Source organism: Talpa europaea (genome assembly GCF_964194135.1).
Source record: "Talpa europaea genome assembly, chromosome: 10".
NCBI classification, from domain to species: Eukaryota; Metazoa; Chordata; class Mammalia; order Eulipotyphla; family Talpidae; genus Talpa; species Talpa europaea.
The window spans coordinates 117,898,001-117,921,456 of record NC_140077.1 but is presented as its reverse complement, the minus strand read 5'-3'; the positions used below and the strand labels follow the sequence as shown (position 1 = coordinate 117,921,456).

The 23,456-nt window shown below is 54.0% G+C and overlaps 1 protein-coding gene across 1 annotated transcript in view; it reads left to right on the top strand.

The window, feature by feature from the left end:
- Window positions 1-22,284, top strand: part of AFG2A (AFG2 AAA ATPase homolog A) — a gene marked incomplete at its 5' end in the record, with an annotated part of 34,010 nt that extends 11,726 nt beyond the window's left edge. The window contains 8 exons of the mRNA XM_084245316.1: window positions 611-866; window positions 9,521-9,675; window positions 11,483-11,692; window positions 13,579-13,632; window positions 15,076-15,155; window positions 17,966-18,092; window positions 19,956-20,120; window positions 21,676-22,284. Of these exons, the coding sequence (XP_084101442.1) occupies window positions 611-866; window positions 9,521-9,675; window positions 11,483-11,692; window positions 13,579-13,632; window positions 15,076-15,155; window positions 17,966-18,092; window positions 19,956-20,120; window positions 21,676-21,852 (1,224 nt within the window). The 3' untranslated portion in view covers window positions 21,853-22,284. The remainder of the gene's footprint in view (window positions 1-610; window positions 867-9,520; window positions 9,676-11,482; window positions 11,693-13,578; window positions 13,633-15,075; window positions 15,156-17,965; window positions 18,093-19,955; window positions 20,121-21,675) is intronic.
- Window positions 22,285-23,456: the final 1,172 nt, after the last annotated feature.

Genomic DNA, 23,456 nt, shown 5'->3' with positions numbered 1-23,456 from the left:
CACATCCCATGTAATTGTTTAGGTTTGACTTTACTTTGTCACCAGTCACAGTCCAGTTCTGTTGTCTCTGAGGTTACACTTGAGTTATCCAGATACAGTGTGGGGTAATTTCCATAGGCGACTGGTCTTTATGATGTGTTCCAGATTTCCTTCTCAGAGTAATTATCCATATGTAGATCAGGGTGACTCACACTCAGGTGCTGATTATATTGTGTCTGTTTTCAGGAACTTAAAAATTTATCCAAATTAGCAATAAGCAAACTACCGTTTTTGAAGATTTCTTAGACAACTGACTAATAAAGCCTTGTTCTGTTTAACTAATTTGTAGGTTATGATCTTGGCTTTTGAGTAGGGGGGACAGACAACATAGAACAGTTACGTTGCGCCAAGGAGAAAGACGTTCTATTACTCACGAGAGTGGTGTATGTCAGACACTGGAGCTAGGGGAGACAACACTTAATAGTAGCTCTGAAGGCGAGTAATAAAAATGTCAGAATAGGCCTCTGCTGCCCGGACAGTTTGGATCATCCTTGTTTATAGCCAGTTCCCAGATCAGTAGCTCTGTATTTTACTTTTAGAGAAATAATGTGATTTTCATTTGTTTGGTCAGGAGGGAAGTGAAGGGCAGGTATTGGTTCTTGGGGCCACAAATCGCCCTCATGCCTTGGATGCCGCACTCCGAAGACCTGGGCGATTTGATAAAGAGATTGAGATCGGAGTCCCAGATGCTCGGGACCGGCTTGATATCCTACAGAAGCTGCTTCGGCGGGTGCCCCATGTGCTCAGCAAAGCTGATCTGCAGCAGCTGGCCCGCAGTGCTCATGGCTACGTTGGCGCTGACCTGGGAGCCTGGTGCCACGAAGCAGGTGCGCGGGGCTGGTGTGTGTGTGTGGGGGTGTGGTCTGTGCTCTTAACTTGTCACACTCACTGATTTCTTCATGGAATAGCTCATTTCCCTGGTAATCAAATATGTGGTTAGTGAATTTAATTTCCATGATTTAGAAAACTGTAAAAAAAGAAATAGTCACTCTTATTCCTCCTTCCTAAAAATAACCACTGTGATAAAGTGTATCCTTCCAGACTCTGAGTGTGCACACGTGTCACCATATGCATTGATGACAGTGGTGTTTTGTAGATACTGTTCTAAGGAGGTTAGGGTGAGGTGCCTGCAGGAAATCCACATTGCCCTTAAAAACCGGCATAGTATTTGTTGAAGTGCTGAAAAGGTACATACTCAGCCTTGTGCCTCGCGAGGATCCTGTGACATGATACTTGGATGAAAGTGCTGAGACTTTATTCACCACTTGCCTCTGTGACTTCAAGAACATTACCAGGTCAGAGCTGTGATTACTTCAGAAGCTCTTAAGATCTTTTAACATTTTCTTGATTTTTCAGAGTAATTTCAGCGATGGACAGTGTATTTCAAATTGGCAGTTTTTATTAACATATTTGATGGGGCAAGGAGGAATTTACTGAAAAATAGCTGATGGCTTTTTTCCCCTATTGAGGATATATTTATTTTCCAGTTACTTCTCAAGGCTGGGAGTCCGTTCTCTGGGGGGCCTAGTTCTAAGTCCTTTAATGCTGGCAAGGATTTTTCTTTCAGTTTGTGACCTGTCTGTATGTTATAAGGTGCTTCTGAGAATATAAACTGGTAGATAATGGAGGAGATTGAATTCTTAGATTGGAACACTAGTCATTTTACAGCTTTAGCATGGAAATCTGGCTGCTTTAACTACAAATCACTGATCCATAGTTGTCTTCATGTAGTAGGCTTTGAAGACTGTTCCATTAGTCCTTTCATTCTGATTTTACCTGATAGATGCAGGAAAAGAGCTTAGGAAATTAAAAAGTCAAGGGAGAGAGAACTCCTGGAAAACTGGTAGAATCTTTGAATATCTTTCTCTTGGTGAAGAAAATCAATTTTGTTTCTTTCTGTGGAATCACTTCCACAACTTCTATGTTAGAGGACTCGTGGGGAGACTGCAGCTTGGGTCCTCCTGTAGGTGTGTGCAGATACGCTGCTGCTAAGTGAGGCTCCTGGACAGCCCTGTCTGTCTGGTTTCTGTGCTGCTCCTTTCACAAAGAATGGTGGACTTTTTGTGGTGCACCAGAGTTCCTGGTACTCAGGCGTGTCAGCGGGTAGCTGTTCCTTTATCCATGAAGTGATGATGAAGGCAATGGTGATGGGGCACTGCTCTGGACTGCACGGGGCATCCGGCAGGGCGTCAGTCTTCTGCATCCCGAGTAAGACGTGAGGACACTTCATGCACTTCAGAAGGCACTGTGATTCTCGCGGTCCAGAAACACAGTCTGATGAAGGCAGATGATAAGTACTGTAAAAAAAATACGGAAAATTCATGACGTCCCCTATGGCTTACATTGAAATAGTGACAGAGATGAACTAGCTTCAAGAGACACTTGTACAGGCAGAATGAGCCATTGAAAAGGTGGAGAAGGGAAGGCAGTGCCTCATCTAGACTCATGAGTACCCGTGACGGAGCGGTCCGCTGACTTGAGGTCTTGTGATCGGTGCATGTGGGTCAGGACCCAGGGTCATCTCAAGCCAAATCTATGCCCTTAATCAAAATTAATCTTGACACACTCACCAAAAGGCCTGATGTTTTAGAGCTTGCCCTCTTCATGTAAAAGCAGCTGTATTTTGAAATGTTTTATCTCAGGTTTACAAGCCAAACTCTGACACATGCTGACGTTTAGTGTCTGTGTTCCTGCTGGGATTGGGCTGCCTTTCAAGTGAATGAGTTGCATAGTTTATTATTAATTCCCGCTGATTCATAATGTTTTAAAGTAGTGGCATGGATTAGCATGCCACACTTTTGGGCATCATGAAATGTCAGTTACATAGCAGCCACATGGATGTGCAAACTCTGCTCAACTGGGGAGACCCTTAGCAAGTTTTCCCAAACTCAGGAGTTTATTATAAACTTGTCTTCCTCAGGCTGCCTGTGCCATTTCAGGAGAGTGACTGTAAATAGAACTCGGTTTCTTCAAGAAGTGGAGCCAGTCCTTCTGTTTGCACTGAAATAAAATATTTGCTTCCTATCCCTTCAGAATTTATCTTTAGCATCCTTGCTGATTTCATGTCATTTCAGCACGTCCATACCTAATACTTAGGTCTCGATAAGAGAGTATCAGTAGAACCGGAGAATTAAAACTTACTTAAACAGTGATTATGTCTTTCAACTCCTAAGTCAGTCTCATCTTGATATTGAGTCTCTTGCAGCTTTCCTTCACATTGAAAATTTATCTGTCCTGTACCAGAGTTTTTGAGATATTTATAGCTGTCAGTTCTCCCCCTTCATTAGCTGGTTTTAACAGGAATTTATGGAGGTCCTGTGTACAAAGTCCACAGCAGGCTGGCTCTTAGGAATGTTCTTGTTCTGACATTTCTCATTGTTTGAATTCTGCCTGTACTGTTTTTGAAGTTAGGGTGAAAACACTGATTCCAAAAAATTTCAGTATTTTCTAATAAAGTTCAAAGAAATGGTGTGGTTTAGTGGAGAGCTATGGTGAGCTCCATATTCCAGTGCTGTAAGCACTGCCCTTTATAGCCAAGTGGTCCCGGGTTCCCCTGCCTGGCTGTTTCCTCCCCTGTGAACGGGGCTGTAGCACCCTTCTTGGGTGGCGTGCAGATCCAGCCGGCCACGTCCTCCTGGCTCTTACAGGCCTGCATTTGTGAGGAGGTGTTGGTGATCCTAACGGCCAGCCTAGCAGAGTTCTCTGCCCTTCCGGAGGGGAGATGACACTGACTGCAGCGGGGAGGGTCCTGCCCACTAATGAGAACAAGCAGACTGGAGGGGTGCGGGCGGGGGGCCAGTGATGCCATCCAGGTGTGTCCTGGGCGCGGTCCTGTGGGCTAGGAGGGACACAGGGCACCGGGGTTTGGGGCTCTTCTGTCAGGACCTGCACTGCCCAGCAGCAGTATCTCCATGAGAACCTTCTCTGCAGCGTGGCATTTCTCTTGTTGCATTGAAAAAGTAAGAAACAAATTAGTGGCACCAATGTAGTTTAATCAGTATATGTAAAATCTTATTTTCATATATAATAACATAAAAGCACTTAGTTGACGAGTGTGTTTTCGTTCTGGTAACGGCTCTTGCTGGATTGTATCTCGGTGGTGACATGGACTGGAGGGAAGGTGTCTTGTTCTGGAAAGAATGTGTTGGCATTAGGCTGCCTGAGGCATTTTGCCTTCTCTCAGTTTACTTTCGTTCTCCACCCTCAAAACTTTTGAGAGCACGGGAAAATGAAATGATGAAAACAAAATGACACACTTATTGTTTAATTAGCTATACCTGTTTTTTTGTTTCAAAGTTGTTTAAGAATGTAGAAGTATTGGTTCTCTTTTTTGTTTACATTTTTAAATTTTAACTCTAGCGCCTCCCCGGGGTTGAGCACAGCTCTGTGAAGCTGCCGCAGGCTCTGCAGCATGGGTTCGATTCTGGGCCAGCTCGGGAGCTACCCACATGGCATGGCAAACCTCTCCTGTCTCCCCGCTGCTCCCCTCAGCAGTGCTTTCGGTCCTTCTGCCTGCTCTGCTCCCCGCTCTGTCTCTGGTGAATCCTCTCACCCTCCCGCGCCTCTGGCCTATAACCCGGTTGTTGTATAAATAAATAAATCTTTAAAATAAAAATTTTTCACTCTAAACTTTGACCCTAGTAAGGAAAGGAAAGCACATGGATTGCCTGCTCTCAGCCCTCTTCCTTGTTGTTATTGTGTCCATCTGCTCTAGTGAGTTGTTCATTTTTTATTTATAAATACGCATGTAATTTGTTTATTTTTATTTTTACTTATTTTTTTTAAAGATTGATTGATTGATTGATTGATAGATACATACAAGCACTGGGTACAGTCAGAAGCGCGGGAGGGTGAGAGAATTCACCAGGGCCAGAGCGGGGAGCAGAGCAGGCAGAAGGACCGAAGGACACTGCTGAGGGGAGCAGTGGGCGGCGGGAGAGGTCTGCGCGCCATGTGGGACCCTCTTCAGGAGGCCGGGAAGCAGCCGGGGATCGAACCGGCGCTGCAGAGGCTGTGGGCAGCTTCGCAACCCAGCGCTCAACCGATGCGCCACCGGGGAGGCCCTATTTTTATTTTTTTAAAGATTTATTTATGCTTTCAAGAGCTGGGGTACAGGCCAGAGGTGGGGGGGCAGCGAGAAGAGTCACCAGAGACAGAGCAGGAAACAGAACAGGCAGACTGACTGAAAGCCACTGCTGAGGGGAGCAGTGGGGAGACAGGAGAGGTCTGCTGCTCCACGTGGGTTAGCTCCCCTGGCTGGGAATCGAACTCCGGCCACAGCAGTGACAGCCTGAGACTGATTCCCGGGCCACCACGGAGACCCGCATCATCAAATTTTAAAGCTGAGAAAATGTATTTGAATGTTTCCAAATATTAATAAATGAAGCTTTTCATCGGGAGTGGCCTGTGGTAATGGCAGATCTGGAGCAGGGTTAGTTTTTGGAAGCTTATACACTTTTGACATTGAGCTTATATGAAATCTGTTCAACTTCCGTGTTGTTTTCAAGAGTAGTGTCTGTGTGAGCTGGAGGGCCTTAAAATAGAGTCTGCACCCGCAGAACCTCAAGGCCCTGGCAGCAGTGACCTTTTTTACAGCTTTTGCAAGTCTGTGATCTTCTATATTGTTCTTCCTTCCTTCCGTCCAGTCAGCTGTCCTGTATCGTGTCTCATACCTGCAGTCGCTGGGGAGGGCTGGGGTTTGCTTTACTTCAGCCATGTGTTTCCTCCGCCTGCCAGTCGGGGCTCTGTCTTGTTCCCCGGGTATGTGCGCGCTCGTCCAAGGCCTTCGTCATCCTCTTCCTTCTGCCTGGGATGCGCGTTGCCGCTTTGGCGCCAGGCCCCGTGGTCGCACGGGTTGAGTTAACACCGGTTTATTTTTCATCTTTAATGACTGCACTCTTCAATGTGAAATACTGGCGTGCGCGCGCGGATGTCTGCGAGGGTTGTCTAGCCTGCCGCTAAAGCTCAGCGGCTTAGAAGTCCCCACGTGTGTTTCTAGGGCTTTGTTCTTCCCTGGCATCATGCTCGCCGCAGTCGCTCATGTGGCGGTGCTTCGTGTTTCCTCAGAGCTGAATTTGCCTCTTTCCTGTGTGTCCCTCGTGGAGCGCTCGGTGCATTTGTGGAATAAATTGTTGTGTCTAAGAGGTTCTCTGACTGTTCGGGGTGAGTGATGAGGTGGCTCAGTATTGGAGATGGGCAGGCGTGCTCGGGAGAGTAGCTGCGCGGCGGCTCCGGGTCGCTGAAGTGGCAGGTCAGTCTCACAGACACACACGGGCGGCTCCCTTCCGGGGGGCTGTGCTCAGAAACGTGCAGATTTGCTCATGTGAAGACTGCTCTCCTCTCTCGTCCGGTCCTGCACCGTCTCCTCATTCACCCGCCTGCAGCGCGCCATCTCTCCGTGGGACTGCGCTCTGGGAGCGGCTGCGCCGGAGGACGGCTCCCACTTGGACACTGTGCTAGAAACTCTGCGTGCACATTGCCTGAGGCGACGTGTCCTGCGGAGGTTCCAAGGCCGTTCAGGGCTTTTGTGTAGACAGTTCGCTCGGCCCTGTCTGGGCGTCTCCTGAGTCACCGTGGTGCTGCTTATTCTGCCAGCCTGTGCTAGGGGGTGAGTAGTGCTTGCGCTCCAACAGTGAGATGTTGGGGGTCAGCGTCATTGCACCCCAGTGGATGCATAGATTTGAGGTAAGAAGATACTTAAACATACATTTCTGAAACTGCCAGCTGCCCGTGTTCCTTAGACCGACTTCTGTGCGGTGACTGTTTTTCTTCTCTTTACTTGGCTTCTTACATGATGTGTCTTTTAAATAAACTTCTTTCTGAATTCTTACGCAGAGAGATTCACAAACTTATGAAGGAAGGCGCTCACGAGCCCCGCCAGTTAAGACCCAGAGCCCCTCCTGGCCTCGCGCGCCCCCAAGGCGCCGCTCCCGCCTGGCTTTCCCTGCTGGGTGCTCCTCTCCCTCCTTCCCTGTGGCTCAGGACCTGCTCTGGGCTCCCCTCTGCTGCGCTCCGTTGTGTGAATGTGGAGGACGTGACTCTATTGTCAGCTTCTGGAAACTCTAGGTGTCTTCATTCCTTTGGCTTTTCTTTCTTGTCTGGTAATCAGCGCATGTTATTTCCGTCTGCATGGGTGTGGGTTTCCCCAGCTCTCCATTCCTTAGTTCATATTTTAAATTGTAGTGGCTTTATAAATGTGAACTTGTAAGAGCGTATATGCTTTTGAAATCCAGGTATAGGGCCTCCCCGGTGGCGCAGGGGTTGAGCGCTTGGTTGCGAAGCTGCCCGCAGCCTCTGCAGCGCCGTTTCGATCCCTGGCTGCTCCCCGGCCCCCGGAGGAGGGTCCCACATGGCACGCAGACCTCTCCTGCCGCCCGCTGCTCCCCTCAGCAGTGTCCTTCGGTCCTTCTGCCTGCTCTGCTCCCCGCTCTGGCCCTGGTGAATTCTCTCACCCTCCCGCGCTGCTGACTGTGCCCAGTGCTTGTGCAAATAAATAAATAAATAAATCTATCTAAAAAAAAAAAAAAAAAGAAATGCAGGTATACCTGCCCTTTCTAGATCCCTTCCTAAACGGAAATACTTGGTCTCCTTTATTGTCAGATTTCATGCTCACGTGGCACTATCGTGGCGGCAGATCGAGTCAGCTCTTCCCTTGTCTCAGCGCTGCCTGGTCACCTAGAAATGCTGGCGGGGTCGCCGACCACCATCTGGGCAGAGGAAGAGACAGATTGCTGTGGTCTTAATGACTTACATTTATGTTAGATTTTTTTTAGAAACTGGTTAACACTCTTCAGGGCACAAAGATGTTATTTAGTACAACATGTTGCCAGATGACTGCAGTTGTACTTACTGAGGTTTTTTATGCTCTGCGCCATTTAGCTAAAACTACTGCGCTGTGAAACAGTCTAAAATGAACTTTGAGTGTTTTCTCCTTACAAGCTCTTCAGTTTCACAGTGCGTGTGTAATAGAGGACTTGGTATCTAGGGTTGCACCAAAGGACACAACGGAAGTGATCGGAAGAGCAGCATCTGAGCTTCCCTCTCACAGAGGGACACCGTGTCCGTGCATGGTGGCGTCACAGGCGTGGGGGTGGGGTCTAGACTGATGAGTTTAACCCTGTAGCCTGGACAGCGCAGGAAGATGGGCAGAGTGAAGAGTGGAGGGACTGGAAAGTCTTGGTGAGAGAGAGCCGACTGACCAGGGGACCGATAACGGGGTGGTGTGAGTTCTCCCCAGCACATTTGGCTATTGTTACCTCTGTCCTCAAGCTCCTTGGCGGGCGGTTGCCAGTAGCCTCTCTCTGTGACTTCTCCCGGGAGTCTCCCTGAGAAGGCCTCTAGTCCATGTTCTGTGCGGCTTTTCTTGGTAGTTTTCAGAAGTCCAGCCCCGCATTTTGGGGGCTTGCACCTGCTTGCCTTGCATCCATTTTTGTTTCTCTATTACAGATCAAATAATGAAAGTAAGTAAAATGACAAGTAACGGTGTCCTTTTAATTCAGTAAGATTTTGCTGAATCATAACAGTTAAAAGATGTTTTAAAATGATGGTGCTCAGATATTCCCGCTGGGTTTCTCAGGTCTCAGAGGCCTAATTTCCTTCAGGGTGGGTCTTGTGCCCTGGAACACACAGAGCAAACAGCTCCGGTATCGGTGACCTCCAGCCGCAGGCGGGCGGACCTGGGCTGCCCTGCAGGTTGAGGGCCCTGTCGGCCCTGCACTCAGCCTCAGCTCATGTCGGAAAGAGCGGGACTCCAGTCCGGCCACGTTTTCACTCTGAGCCAGAAGCACGAAGAACTTAGCAGCTCTGTCTCTGCAGGTCGGCGTCCTCTCAAGTGATCTGGATTCGATGCCATTGGCTGTTGGCCCCTGTTGTATTTGTTTCTCTGATTCTCTTCCTCTCTGTCTTCCTGATAGTTCTCTCCCTGTGAGCCGTCCTCTCGCCCTGTGCTCTCCACGTGACAGCCTTTCCAGGGCGGGCCTCCAGCCCCCGCCATCCCACCTCCAGGCCTCTCCAGCCTCCCCTCTGCTCCCTTCCACTCTGCTAGCAGCAGGTCTCCCATCCCAGATGGACACACGCAACGCGAGTCTGATTCCAGCCCCATTTCCAGGGGTCAGCTGCCCGTGCTGTGAGCCTTTCTGCGGGTCCCGTGCAAACCTGTGACTCTGGTCTGGATGTGCTGACAAAAAGGGCAGAGGCAAAAAGCGTGTTGTTAAGTGTTAGATGATTGTGGTACACCTCTGTGGCGAGTGGCTTCTGTGTGTGCCTGTGGTGTTTGTGTGTTCTGTGTCATGTGTGAAGGGAGCCTTTTCTCATGTTTGTCTTAACTCGTCATCGCCACATTCTTCCATTGCCTGCCCCTCCTTACACAAGCACGAATATCTAAATGCTGTGGGACGCGTGAGGTCTGGGCCTTTTACTGTTGTGTGGTGGTGGCCAGGTCTTTGGGGTAGAAGGTGAGTCTGTGCGGCCTTTCTCCTCGTAGGTCTCTGTGCCTTGCGGAGAGTTCTGAGGAAACAGCCCAACCTGCCTGACAGCAAGGTCGCCGGTGCAGTGAGGGTCACCCTGGACGACTTCCTGCGGGGCGTGAGCGAGGTCAGGCCCAGCGCCATGAGGGAAGTGGCCATCGATGTCCCGAATGTGAGTCAGCTCTGCCCCTGCCAGCCACACAGTGAACTGAACTCTGAAAGGAGCTGAGAGTCCAGAAAAACTCCCTCATCTGCACTTTAAAGACTTGTATTTAATTAAAATTTTTATGGGGATAATTGTAGATTCAATTGCAGTTTTAAGAAATACTGTGGGAGAGCCCTGAACCACTGTCCTAAGTTGTTCACGTTGACGTGAGCTCCGGTCTTGCTCGGCTCGAGTGCTCGTTTCACACGCGCTCCTGCTTGTTTGTGTGCACACACGTGTTTCATTTGACGTGGCTTTACTGCCTGCCGAGGTGGGTGTGTGTCAGTCCTCGGGGACGCCTTGTAGCCACGCCCACCTCGCTCTGCCTCCAGCGAGCACCTCTTGGGGTGAGGTTTTGCGTAGCACGATCCCCTGGAGGCCCCTCCACAGCATGTGGAGTGTGTGCGCCGTGGCCGGCTGTGGTATGCCCGCCTTTCCCGTCCAAGGGCATCTGGCTCTTGTCCAGGTCTGGGCTGTTGCCTTTTTTTTTTTTTTAAGATATATTTATTTATTTAATGCAAGAACCGGGGTACAGGCCGGATGTGCGGGAGGGTGAAAGGATTCACCAGAGACAGAGTGGGGAACAGAACAGGCAGACTGAGGGGAGCAGCAGGCGCGACAGGAGAGGTCTGCCACACCATGTGGGATCCTGGCCAACCGGCCAGGATTGAACCGGCGCCGCAGGCTGTGGACAGCCTCACTGTGAGGCGCTCAACCACCTGAGCGCCACCAGGGAAGGCCCTCTGGGCTGTTTCGAATACAGCTGCTAGGAAGCCTTGTGTCTGGGCACTGTGGGTGTCAGCTGGTGCTTGTGGGGTCCATGCCCCCGAGTGCACTTACTGGGTGGAGGTGGCCAAATGGCCACCGGCTTGACATCATGTTGACGGTGTCTGGACGTGTGCTCTTCAAGCTGGGCCATCCTCGTGGGTCTTGCTGCTTCCTCCACATGCAGCTTGTGCAGGGCTCCTGCCTTGTCCTGTGGCCACACACACCCGTGCTCACATGCCACAGCCCCTGCACACCGGGCACAAACATTGCCTGTGGCCCTTTGGCCGCATTTATCTTGGTAGCCTTGCCATTAGCCAGCAGAGCAGCTAATAATGTGTGTGGAGTGGCTGAATGGATGTCTCAGGAGGCATTTTTTAAACATTATTAGTTTTTCAGATAAGGTGTGGAAATATTGAGAAGGGCCCAGATATTGGCACCTCACTTTAAACTGTTCAACAGAAAATTAAAAAATGAAGTGTGTGCGCTGTTCGGGTGCACATGTGAGGCAAAGCTGGAGCCCCCACTAAAGCAAATAATGGCAAATTTTTAAAATTGGTGTATTTTGGGAGAGTATTTGTGCTTCTGTTGTATTGACTTTTTTTTTAGGGTTTATTTTATGTATTTATGCATACAAGAGCTGGGGTGCAGGCCAGAGGTGTGGGGGTGGTAAGAGGACTCACCAGAGACAGAGTGGGGAACAGAACAGGCAGATCCACTGAGATCCACTGCTGAGGGGAGTAGCAGGCAAGTCAGGAGAGGTCTGCTGTGCCGTGTGGGTCACTCCCTGGCTGGCCAGGAATTGAACTCGTGCTGCAGTGGCTGCGGACAGCTTCATAGATTGCGTTTTAACCCTTGTGCCACCAGGGAGACCCCGAGGGTTTTTTTTTTTTTTTTTTTTAAAAAGGATTCTGATTCTTAGATGCTTCTGTTTCCTCTTGCTTTTTTTTGTGCTTATTTTTACTCTGTCCTGTCAACACCTCTATTTAGAAAATATCCTGTTCTGCAGGTGTCCTGGGCAGATATCGGAGGACTGGAGAAGATCAAACTGAAGCTGAAACAGGCTGTGGAGTGGCCCCTGAAACACCCTGAGTCCTTCGTCCGCATGGGCATCCAGCCGCCTCGAGGGGTTCTCCTGTACGGGCCGCCTGGCTGCTCGAAAACCATGATTGCCAAGGCCCTCGCCAGCGAGAGCGGACTCAACTTCCTGGCCGTGAAGGTGGGTGTCGTGTGGCCTCCCTGCTGCTCTCCGTTCCTGCCCGTTGGGGACATGGGGTGGCGTCCTAAGGGGAAGGGTGTTATTTCAGGTTCCTGAGTGAATGTGGGTGAGGTTTTAGGGTTGTGTTTTGACAGGAACAGTGTGATTTTAGACTCCCCACCCCTGGGTGTTTACGTGCCTGAGCCGTGTCTGGTCTGGCATGTGCTGCCCATTTTCAGACTGAAATGCTTTCCCAGCGCAGCCTCTGTGCATGGACGCTGTCTTTCCATTGTTTCTCTAGGGACTTTACTCACACCCTGTGGCTGCTTCTGTCTCACGTGCGCTTGAGTTTCTTCGAGCGTGTTCCATAATGTTTCACTCTCCACAGTGCACGCTGGGTTCCCTCGCCTTCCCTAGACCCTTAGAACTCACGAACCTTGATGCACGTTGGGATAGCCAAAAGCCACAGGGCAGTGCAGGCACATTCAGAAAGCTCCTGGGGAGACTGGGGTGAGCCCGGAGAGATTCAGGGGACAGAGCTGTAGGGGCCCGCGGTGTAAGTACGGCCCTGGAGTTGTCACCGAGCTGGTGTAGAGCAGTGACGGGCTGCAAGACAGAGTCGTGGCAGTCGTGCTTGATGAATGGGGCAGCTGGTACTTGGATGTGGGTGATTGTCACTGGTTTGTCAACTCCACACTTGAAATCTTGGCCATGGAAGTGTTCAGAAGAGCACCCCAAGTGGGCCAGCGTGGGGCTCTGGCTGCCCCGAGACCCGAGTCATGGAGCACAGCAGGCGCCCGGGAAGGGCCGAGCGGAGCGTGGGGTGTCGTCACTGCGCTGCTGCCAGTGGTCAGCCACCTTTCTAAAGCGCCAGTGATGAAGGGAAAGTCTTTGGTATTTACCTTATCCCTCCGTCTGCAGCACCCTGTGTCGTGACTCCACATGGCGTGCGCCGAGCTTTCACCTGGTGCGCGGCTCCTCGGGCGCCCGGCCGCCTCTGCCCTGTTGCGGAGCCTGTGGGTGACGCACTCTCCCCACTCCGCCTTCAAGGGGCGGCCCTCGGCTCCCTGGCGTGTCCCTGCAGCCCTTCCGCGGTACGTCCCCGCGCGCCCGGTTCCGAGCAAGCGGCGTGGCAAGTCCGCCTGTGGGTGCCGAGTCTCCGTGTCCCGGCCTGTTGGTGCTGCACGTCCTAGTGGGTCTGTCTCCTGGGCTTGCTGATCTGGAGATGCCTTCATTTCCTCGAGTTTGCAGATACTTTTTGTTCACTTGCGCTCGTTTCTGAGTCTTTAGTTACGCGTGGTTCAGGCCGCCTGGTGCAGCTGTATGTACCCCAGGTCTGGTCCGTCCTTGCGTCCGTGCTTTGATTTGAATCCTTGCTCTGCCATCGAGTCTGTCGATACTTTTCTTCTGCGGGGCTAATAGCTGCTTAGCACCTCACCCAGCGTATTTTTCATCTCAGATTTATCTTAACTCTGTAAGTTAGAGTCGGTGCTTTTCAGTGTTTTCTGCTTTGTCCCCTAATTTTATGTTCCTTAAAATTCTTGACAAAAGTTGACAGCACTGGTTTCGTGGACGGCTGATTTTATCAGCTGTTAGTTCTGGGCCTGTTTGTAGTTGTGTCACTCCAGTATTTCTGTGTCTAAGATCAAGTTTTTCCCCTTTTATTTCTATACTCCATGCGTTAGAAGATTTGCAAGAAGATTTGTAAGTCGAGGCCCATGACCATAACTGGGTGTTGACCCAGTGAGCAAAATCACATTCAAGGCACCCGTTTCATTTAAAGATTGTTGTTTATCCTTTCCTCTTTTTTCTGCTTCTATTCTTTGGTCTGTATTTTCTTTTGAATCACAGGACATACCCATGGTTACGTGATCATGACACTGACTGGTTATTTTCTTTTCCCGCAGGGGCCTGAATTAATGAACAAATACGTCGGAGAGTCGGAGAGAGCGGTCAGAGAGGTAGGCCGTGCGCACGGGGCCCAGGCGCGCCTCCCGGGCCTCGTCTGCGTCTCCGTCCTGTCGGGTCGCGGGTGTTACATCTGCTTCCAAGTCCAAATGCTGGTGATTTACTTTTCTCTTTAGGAAAATACTATCTTATTTAAGAAGGCTGTGTTGATCATTTGCGATCCTTTTTTGAAACTTAATGCCACCAGCCTTGAGTTTTACCAAGTAAACTTTTTGGTTCCCAGCATGACGAGAGAAGGGGAGCGTGTGCTGCTCATTAGGTTCACCCTCGGGGGCGGCTGCAGCGCCCTTCAAGCTCAGGGGCCTTGTGGCTGAAGCAGCTTTGGTGACTGAACTCGCCGCGCGCCCCCCCCCCACCATACTTCGCATCTTTAATGGCTGGTGGCTCTGCCCCCTTGATGCTGCTGACCGCTTGGGCAGGAGCCTCCCACAGCCCAGGCCCCACGTCTGCTTTCGGGGCCTGCGTCCTTGGGGCAGCTCGGGGAGAGAGGGGATGCAGGCGGCCGAGGCCAGGGCGGTTCCCATCCCCACCTCCTGGGCACCCAGGAGAGATGGGTGAGAGATGGGAATGCTTGTTTATCCTCTTAGACAAAAATTAAAACTGCTTTTTGCCCTTTTTTCCTTCTGTAAATGTGGGTAACAATGACCCTGTAAAACGCTAGCCGACGGTGCCACCCCTGTGATTAGAAGAGGGCGGAGGCGATGCTCGTCACGTTACTGTCCTGTGCTGCTGTGCCAGGTGTGTGAGAGCAGGACCCGCGTGCCAGGCTGTCTCTGCTCGTGCTGACTCTGGCCCGGGGACACAAGCCCTCGCCGGTGACCTGGCCGGGCCAGCGGGGCAGTCTGGTGACTGCGGGTCCAGCCTACGGGCCTCTCCCACACACTGGGCATTTTTCTCATCCTGGCTTTACTTTGACCGTTACTTCCCTAACCAGTCTTTGGAGAAATGACCAAGGCGTGGGGTTAGGGTAGCTTATGTGCTGATCTGTGGGGACAGCTTGGACTTGGTGGTTCATAACAGCCATCATCTTCTGCACCCTGCGCTCTTCCAGGCATTGTGCTAATATAGCCTCTACTTTTTTTTTCCATTCACTTCTTAGAGTTATCTGAGGCAGGCATTTGTTGTCAGCCACATTTTATAGATGAGGAAACTGAAGTTGGAGAATTGCAGTTACCTGTTGAAGGTCACAAGCTTCCAGTGGTGGGGCTGGGCTTTCGCCGAGCGACACCCACCCGCTTGTCTGCTCGCCACTGTGGCCTCCCGCTGCGGTCTCTCCTGTGCAGCCGGCCTCCTCTCACTGCCTGGGGCGTGCAGAGTCCGTGCCAGGGTGCATGCGGAGTTGGCCTGGGTGGCGTGGAGATAATAGATCTAAAACCAACTGCAGAGTTTCCTGGAGTTTGCTTGGTCTTTAGCTGATGTGGTGTTCTTTCCTCCAGATCTTCCGAAAAGCAAGAGCAGTGGCTCCTTCCATTATTTTCTTTGACGAACTTGATGCTTTAGCAGTTGAAAGGGGCAGGTAAGAAGTATTTAACAGGACTGCTTTTACATCTTAGAGATAATAATGGGGAGTAAATAGCGTTTCTTACACAAACTTTATTTATGAATACCTCTCGCCTAAATGAAAACATCTTCAAGTCAGTTTTTTTCTCTTTTCTCTATTATTTATATAATCACTTGATGATAATACTTCATATGCAGTTTTGTTTGGGAAAACACCGATACTCATTTCACTTGTTATATTTGCGGAAACCCCAAACACGGCCTATCATAATTAGTGGCGTTCGCGCAATCAAACTGTAAACAAAGCGCAATTAAATGCTGATAGGATATAGTAGACTCCAGTTATAACAGTAGTTCTAGTATTAGGCTCTGCCTGGATTAAATCATGTTTTTAAAAATGCAGCTGAGGGGCCTCCCCGGTGGCGCAGCGGTTGAGCGCTGGGTTGCGAAGCTGCCCGCGGCCTCTGCGGTGCCGGTTCGATCCCGGCTGCTCCCCGGCCACCGGAGGAGGGTCCCACATGGCGCGCAGACCTCTCCTGCCGCCCGCTGCTCCCCTCAGCAGTGTCCTTCGGTCCTTCTGCCTGCTCTGCTCCCCGCTCTGGCTCTGGTGAATTCTCTCACCCTCCCGCGCTTCTGACTGTACCCAGTGCATGTATAAACAAAAACGAACAAACAAACAAATAAATAAAACATGCCTCTATAAAAAAAAAAAAACCTATTAAAAAAACCTATTAAAAATGCAGCTGAAATAAATCTATTGTTGTTTAACATTTAAAAATAATTGAAAAGCGGGTATTGTTTCTTTCCTGAATATCAGGTAATGAGGGTGAGCGTCGTCTCATCCCAAATAGGCTACGTGTGTGTCTCGCGCTGTGCACCTGTGTGGGTTCTGTTCTGATGTTTGGAGTCCCTTTAAAGCCTTTGTGCTGCAGGCACTTCTGTTGGGGGATGCTGGTCTCTGAGCAAGCCTCCTGATGTGTGGCTGGGGTGCACAGCGCTGCTGATGAGACTCCTTACCAGCAGAAGGCGCCTGGGCCCTCCTGGGGAGCTGCTGCACCCGCAGAAGTGGCTGTCCTTAGGAAGCTGCTGTTAGGGTGGCGGCCCTGCTCCCCGCCCTGATCGAGCCATGTCCCAGAGATGCCCATTAGCTTGTTGGCCTGTGGGCTGGATGTCTTGGGTCCTTTTGTTACTTCTGAGGGCCGATGGCCTGAGGGTCGCAAAAGCTGGTTTCCCGTCACTGCACAGGGGAAGAGTAGCTGAGGGGGTGCTGTGCATACCCTGACACCAAACGTCTGCTTGCAGCTGAGCAGGAGCAGGCTGGGGGGCGCTGCTGTGCAGGCGCCAGGGGAGGCCGAATGCAGAGCCGTGGCGGCCTCTGCAGTGGGATACGTGCTGTCAGGCAGGGAGGCTCTCGGTAGAAACGTCCCATTCAGCGGCCGTGGCGCTGTGGGAATTTGCAGATGTAACCGGGACGCTGAGGGTTGTCAGCTCACCCTGCGTGTTAAGACGCCTTGAATTCCCTTGCGTCCGCGGCATCACGGGACTTAGGAATACAGTAACCTGCCTGAGGGGGCTGGCCGCTTGCTGAAGGGAATAGAAAACGTTGCCGCAAAGTCCGGCTTCAGTCCTCTCCGCAGCTGCACGGTCCTGTGGGGTGTGCCTCGCCCTGGCCCAGCCCTCGCCAGTGATGGTCATAAAGTCATTTTATCAAGTTAGTGATGACACGTTTGTTTTAAAACTTTTTCATGGAGTTAGTTTTGCTTTTCCTAGGATTTCCGCTTTATAGCTTTTGCTTCCTACTGAAACTTTGGAAGTTCTTCAGCCAAGAATACTTCTCAGCCATGAAACGTCTGCACTGTGGTGGTCCCCAGCCCACGCTCTGTGACCTGTGGGAGGAACGGGCAGGGCCGGGGCGGGGGGGTGGGGGTCCGAGAGTCCTCCGACGGCAAGTGGCAAATTGGACAAGTTTGGGTTTCACGTCTTTTTATGAAAAATAATGAATGATAGATCACTTTGGTGGGCGATGTTGGGCCAGCACAGAATAACCAACTTTGCAAGCCGGAAGGATCTGTTTCTGTGTTATCTGATGTCCAACCTGCAGTCCCTAGGAAGCGTCTGCTGAGCCGCTGGGCTCGTGTTTAAGCAGAGCTTGGGCAGAACTGAAAGGATGTCAGGCCGGGCGGTAGATAAGAAGACTTGAAACACAAGGTGATGTGGTATGACCACGGGACCCTCTAGAAACCAGACTTTAGATGGGGCAGATCATACTGGATGTGCCCCTTGTCCAGGGCCGGGACAGGTGCGGGGCGTGTCCGCCACACGGTGCTGTCTGTCCAGACGCTTGTCCCGCCCGTCTCAGCTCCAAACGCCTGTGGCTCAGCAGGTGCCGTGAGGACTGAGGTGGGCCAACATCGTGACTTTGCTCGTTAGTAAGACCTGTGGATGCCATTTTGACTTTTGGGGGATCAGAGACAGTTAAATCCAGTGCAGTCCACACACTAATGGGCGGTCATCAACCTGGTTCATGGGCAGAAGCAGACTCCCTGCCTGCTGCATGTTCTGACGTGCACGTCAGAAATCGCCGCCTCTCAAGCGTGTGGAGAGTCCTGACTCACACAGGCCCCGGTGCCTTGCCCGGGTGGGGCTGCGGCTTATTCCATGCGTTCCCCATTCCTGTCAGTGGAGTTCAGCAAGGGGGGAGGTCTGGGCATGCATTAGGCTTTTAGGCAGATGAGATTTTTCTCGTCATAAAATAGACAGCATTTTTGAAGTAATCAAGTGCTGGCGGACAGGCAGACAGATTTCTAAGCTATTTTTAAAAATCAGTTCTTCAGGTGCTGGGAACGTAGCTGACCGGGTCTTGGCTCAGCTCTTGACGGAGATGGACGGCATCGAGCAGTTGAAGGATGTGACCATTTTGGCTGCTACTAACCGCCCAGACAGGGTCGACAAGGTGAGAAAGGAGGCGGGTCCTGATGCCCAGACCTGGGCCCATGGTTTGCTGAGGGCGGGATTATGCAAATAACCTCCTAGGCCCTGTTCCAGCCGGGCCTGCGGCCTCCTGCTTCAGAACTGAGTCGACGACTCTGGTAGGTTTTTCTGCTTATGGCTTGGTGGCCCCGGAATGGTTCTGTTACCTTTGGGCTTCCCCTACCCCATTATGCATGAAGTGTTCGGACTGTTTTCTTAGATAAGTGATGTTCTGAGATTCTTTTATTGGATCATTTGATTTTTTTTTTTTTTTTTAAGAAATTTTAAATATAGTCATAGTGAGGAACGTTTCTGGCTGTTTAGCACTGGTTAAACCTCACTCACCACCAGCAACTTCTTAACACCTGTTTTTGTGCATCCCATGATCTCAGAATGGTTGTTACATATTTAAATGACTGGAAAAAAATCAAAAGAAGAATATTTTGTGACATGTGAATTATGTGAAATTCAGCCGTACACACAGTGACGAGGAAGCCGTGTGTGAACAGGCACGAGGTCTTCGCAGAGGATGCCGGGTGCGCCAAGGCTGTGTGTGCTGGAGCGTGTGCCGGGGCCCTTCTTACTGTCAGGCGAGGGTGTGCAACCTGCTCGCAGGTGACCAGACACAAAATCACAGGACACAGAGCAAAGATAAGGCAGACAGTGAAAGGTTGACTGAATTGGAGGAGAGTTTCTGTGAGGGCTTATCGTACTGTTCTTGCGCGCACCTCTGGCCTGTGAACGTGAAATGGTCTAAGTATTGAGGCAAAAATTTGTCTTGGAACAAAGGAAACATGAAGAGTCGTAACTGAGCCTTTTTGGTGAGTCATGTTGTGAGTGAGTCTGTGTCTTCAACGCCCACTGAGGAGGCTGAGGGGGACCTGTGAGTCCACCTAACTTCTCAGGGAAATTCTAGAAAATAACAGTAGTCACCAGGGCTGATGATATCCTTTTAGCCGTTACTGTTTGCCACTGAAACCGCCGATAGCGTCGGCGAACCACCTTTCCCACATATTTGTGAAAGAAAACATTTTCCTTGCCATGGGCGCTGCCCTCGCCCGAGTGTCAGTCAGGAGGGCCTAGGGTGGGGGTGGGGGCTGTCACCAAGGCCTGTGGGGGCGCCTTGATTTGGACCCCTATTCTCAATACAAGAGTGACTTCCACAGACTACTCTCATTTCCTCAGTGAATGTGAAAAAAGTGAGTTTTTATTAGAGACTAGCGGGACATGTACCTGAACAGCAGGTCAACCAGTTCTTGGACTTTTGCTTGCTGAGCCTTCGTGGTGGCTGTGGACAGGCCCACGGGCTGTGTCTGCAGTTTGGCCCCTTCCGGGAGGGCGGCCTCCTGCTGGCTGTTCTCGATGGGCGGGGCCAATCTATTCGGATGGTGTCGCTGCCCTTCCCCCTGCGTCCAGGTGGGGACCCGCTCGCTTTCCTGCGGCTCCAGCAGAGTGACTCTGGGAAGCCCTCCAGGTCTCTCAGTAACTGCCTGTAGCACATGCTTTGAAGCCAACCACTTAAGATACACGTTTCATTGGCTTTGTGGAATCGCAGACGTGGAGCTGTCACCGCGTGGACCTTGTCCGTGCCTGTGCTGCGCTGTCCCAGCTCCCAGGGTGGGTGGTCTGCGGCTGTGCTCTGCACCTCTCTGGGCAGGCGCTGAGTGAGAGCACACGTTGCATCGCACACCTTCCCTGGGACGCCGCCCCAGGGACTCTCCATCTGCTGACACGCCCTGGAGGCCGCTGGGATGTGGGGAGCAGGTTCCGGGGCCTCGCGTGCTGGCTCTGTCGGCTGCAGGCTCTGGGCTGGTCACTCACCCGCGTTGCATCCTCGTCTCTGCAGGCTTTGCTGAGGCCTGGCCGGATCGACAGGATCATCTATGTGCCTTTGCCAGATGCAGTGACCAGGCGGGAGATACTGAACCTGCAGCTGCGCTCCATGCCCGTCAGCAGCGAGGTGGACCTGGACGAGCTGGTCCCCCTGACAGACACGTACTCGGGAGCAGAGGTGAGGCTCTCCCTTGTGCTTCGGGGGGACCGGGCTGGACCCAGCCAGAAACCATGCATGCCTCTGGCGTCCTCAGCCAGACCCCGCAGGAAGCCAGCTACTTCGCTTGCTGTGCCCCAAAATTTAAGCCAGGAAGGCCTGCGGGGCAGCCCTTCACCAAGCCAGAGGCACGTTGTCGCTGCCTCCAGCCCCTCTCGCTGCCTGTCCCCCCTTCTGTGCTGCCCTCGTGCTCCAGGCCCGCGGCTTGGGTGCCTTGTGGGCTCGGCGTGCTGTGGCGGCTCCTGTTGCGTCTCCGGGAGCTGTGCGCGCTTCATTTCCCCCTCCGGTGCTCTTAGTCCACTGGGGGAGCAGGTGGAAAGGCGCAGGAGAAGCCCTGGGCCTTTCCATCCCGTGGGCGATGGATCTGTGTCTCTGCCTAGACGGGTCGCTGCTGGTGCCGCCCCAGGGGTTCTGGAGCGCCGCTGCGAGGTGAGACCTGGCCGGCTTTGCGTGTTAGGTGTCAGTGGGCGATGCGTCCTCACGCTGCTCTGGAGGCGGGGCAGAAAGCTCCGCGGAGCCCATGGGCCGTGCCGGACCAGAGACCACGCACGCCATGTTGCAGCGGGGGTCCCGTCGTCAGGGACTTGGGAGCGGCACGGCCGGGCTCCGGGCTCCGGGCTCCCGGCAGGTCCCCCGAGGGCAGGTCGGGAAGAGTCTTGGGAAATCCCGCCCCCGCGAGGGACGCGCGGAGCGCGTGGGCGGAACAAGGGCCTGGTGCGCCCCAAGGCTGGCATTTGTTCTTGGGGTTTGGCCTGTTGAAGCACTTCACGGTCCCCTGAGCTTTCCGAGTGTTCACTGTTTTAGTCTCAAAATTAGTAAGAAATTCAACGCAGATTAAATGTCGCTTCTCCTCTTCCTGTCCGAACAAAAATGGTGCAAAATCAGCTCTGGTTACCTTTCCGCGGCGCCTGCTCTTGGCAGCCGTCGTCCCCGCGGCGGGAGGGAGCCCCTGCCCGGGCACGGCCGGCCCCTCTGCAGGGCATGGTCGGGGGTGAGCAGGGCGACCCCGCCAGGCACTGTCTTCACAGGGGCTCGCGTGCTTAGGCTGCTCTGAGTCAGTGTTACGTCAACACGTCAGCTACTGCAGCCTTTGTATGCCAGGGGCGTGCGCAGCCCACACTTCCCCTGTGAGGACCACAGCAGGGAGGGCATGTGCTGCATGGGCAGCCTGTGGGTGTCCACCACCCGGCCTGCCACAGGTCTGGGGGCTGGGAGAGGCCTGGCCGCCCGGGGTAGCTCTCCCGAGCCTTAAGGAGCCCACCAGAGGAGGGGTTGGGGCGCGCGGTCTCTGCCGATATGTCCTCTGGGCGGATACGGGGTGGGCAGGGGTAAGGTGAGGAGATGAGACCGCCTGCACTGTCCCAGAGGAAGTGCTAGAAGCTTCCTCTTCCTGCCCGGCCGCTCCCTCCTGAGCACGCCTGCTCCTCCGCCCTCTGAGCTGCGTGGCGGCTGGCGTTGGACTTGGGGGTCACGGGGAAGGCCGCCTCCCAGGACTGATGCGTACTTGTGCCCGCAGGTCGTGGCCGTGTGCCGGGAGGCGGCCCTGCTGGCCCTGGAGGAGGACGTGCACGCCGACAGCATCCGGCGGAGACACTTCACGCGCGCCCTGAGCGCCGTCAGGCCCCGCATCCCCGAGGCGCTGAGGCGGTTCTACGAGGACTACCAGGAGCAGAGCGGCCTGCACGCGCTCTGAGGGGCGCCGCGGCGGCCTGCCCGGGGAGCTCGGCTCTGTGACATTCAGTCCGAAGCGTCAGAGGATCCTCAACATGCGCGTGGGAAAGGCCGAGTGGAGCGTCTTCCTTCCTCACACGTACACATCGCGCGGTCCCGGAGGCTGGCGAGATGGGCCTGTCTGAGGCGCTCGGGCCGGCCCACCGCGCTTTCGTTTTCGACCTGCTTCCCTCGGCCGCCTCTGCCCCCTGCGGGCCCGTGTCCGCGCCTTCCTCCCCAGCCGCGGGCGCCGACGCGCAGGGGCAGCCCAGGCCTTGCTCCCGGCAGCCCCGCGCCCGCCCCGTCCACCGGCGCTGCTGCTCCCCGCGGGCAGGGCAGAGGCCTTGTGTGTCGCTGTGGTGCCCTTTGGAATGTGAGTCTCGCGGGGCCCGCAGCGGTTTTTTCCCGAAAGCAGCGTCCGCGTCCAGCCTGTTTGTGCGCTTCTCGGGCGCCAATAAACGCCTGTTACGGATGAGCCGCGTCGCGCCGTGGTCGGTCGTCTCGTCTCACGTTGGGTTCTGAGCATTGCCTCCTGCGCCCCACCTGCCCCGGGGCCTCCTGAGACTCGTGCCCCGTAAATATCCTTGCGAGGGACCCTGCCTCGGGGTCACACGCCGCTCCTGACGGGACGGGGGGCTCCCAGCAGACCAGCCGGGGCGCCGGGCCTCGCCAGCAGCAGCGGCAGGTCCCGGCCGTCCATCCCCACGCTCGCCCTCCGGGCCGCGGCTGTGCCCACGCCGGGCGGTGGGGATGCCCCCCGGGGCGGGGCCGTCCCCTTCAGACACGCTGGCTGCCAGCAGGCGGCTCCGCGGTGCCTGCCAGGCCCCAGCAGCTGCGTCCCGTGAGTCCTCAGCCTAGAACGGGGGCCAGGCTCGTCTGGGGGGTCAGCGCCTGGCACGTCGGGCTCGCAGGCCGGGTCCCCGGCAGCTCCGCGGCGGCTTGGGGGCGGGCTGCGGGAGGGATGCCGCCAGCGGCGCCTCGGACACGGGCCCGGGTCTGGTTTTCTCCCCGGCCCACGGCCTCCGGGCCGAGTCAGCGCCATCTGGTGGGCGGGCGGGGCCGGCGGCAGCAGGCCCAGGGCTGGCCGGGGCGCGGCCTCGCGGGGTCCCGGGGCGGCGGCAGGAGTGTGTGCTCAGCGCCGCCGCCCCCCAGGGTTCCCGCCTGTCCCCGCACCCCGGTGCCGGCTTGGACCTCAAGCTCGTCCGCGGACAGAAGGCGCTTCTCCGGCCCTTCCCGCCCCCCCCCCCCCCCCCCGGTGCCGCCCCCCTGCGCAGCCCTGTGCTCCCTCCCGGGACAGACGGGGGTGACGCCCGCTCGCCTGCTCCGCCGGGACGTCTCCGCAGGGCAAGGCTGGCAGGCCCCGGGGCCAGCGAGAAGGACACGCTGCCGCCCGGCGGGCAGACGGGCAGACTGGAGCCGGCGCCGCCTCTGCCCTCGGGCAGCTGTTCTGAGCCCCGGCGAGTCTCCGGAAGTCCAGGACGGGAGTTTCAGGGTGCGCGGAACCGGGCGCCTGTGGCCACGGCGCGCTGGGCTGGCAGGGGGAGAGTCAGTTTTGAATCAGCCTCCACCGAAACTGCTTTCGCACCC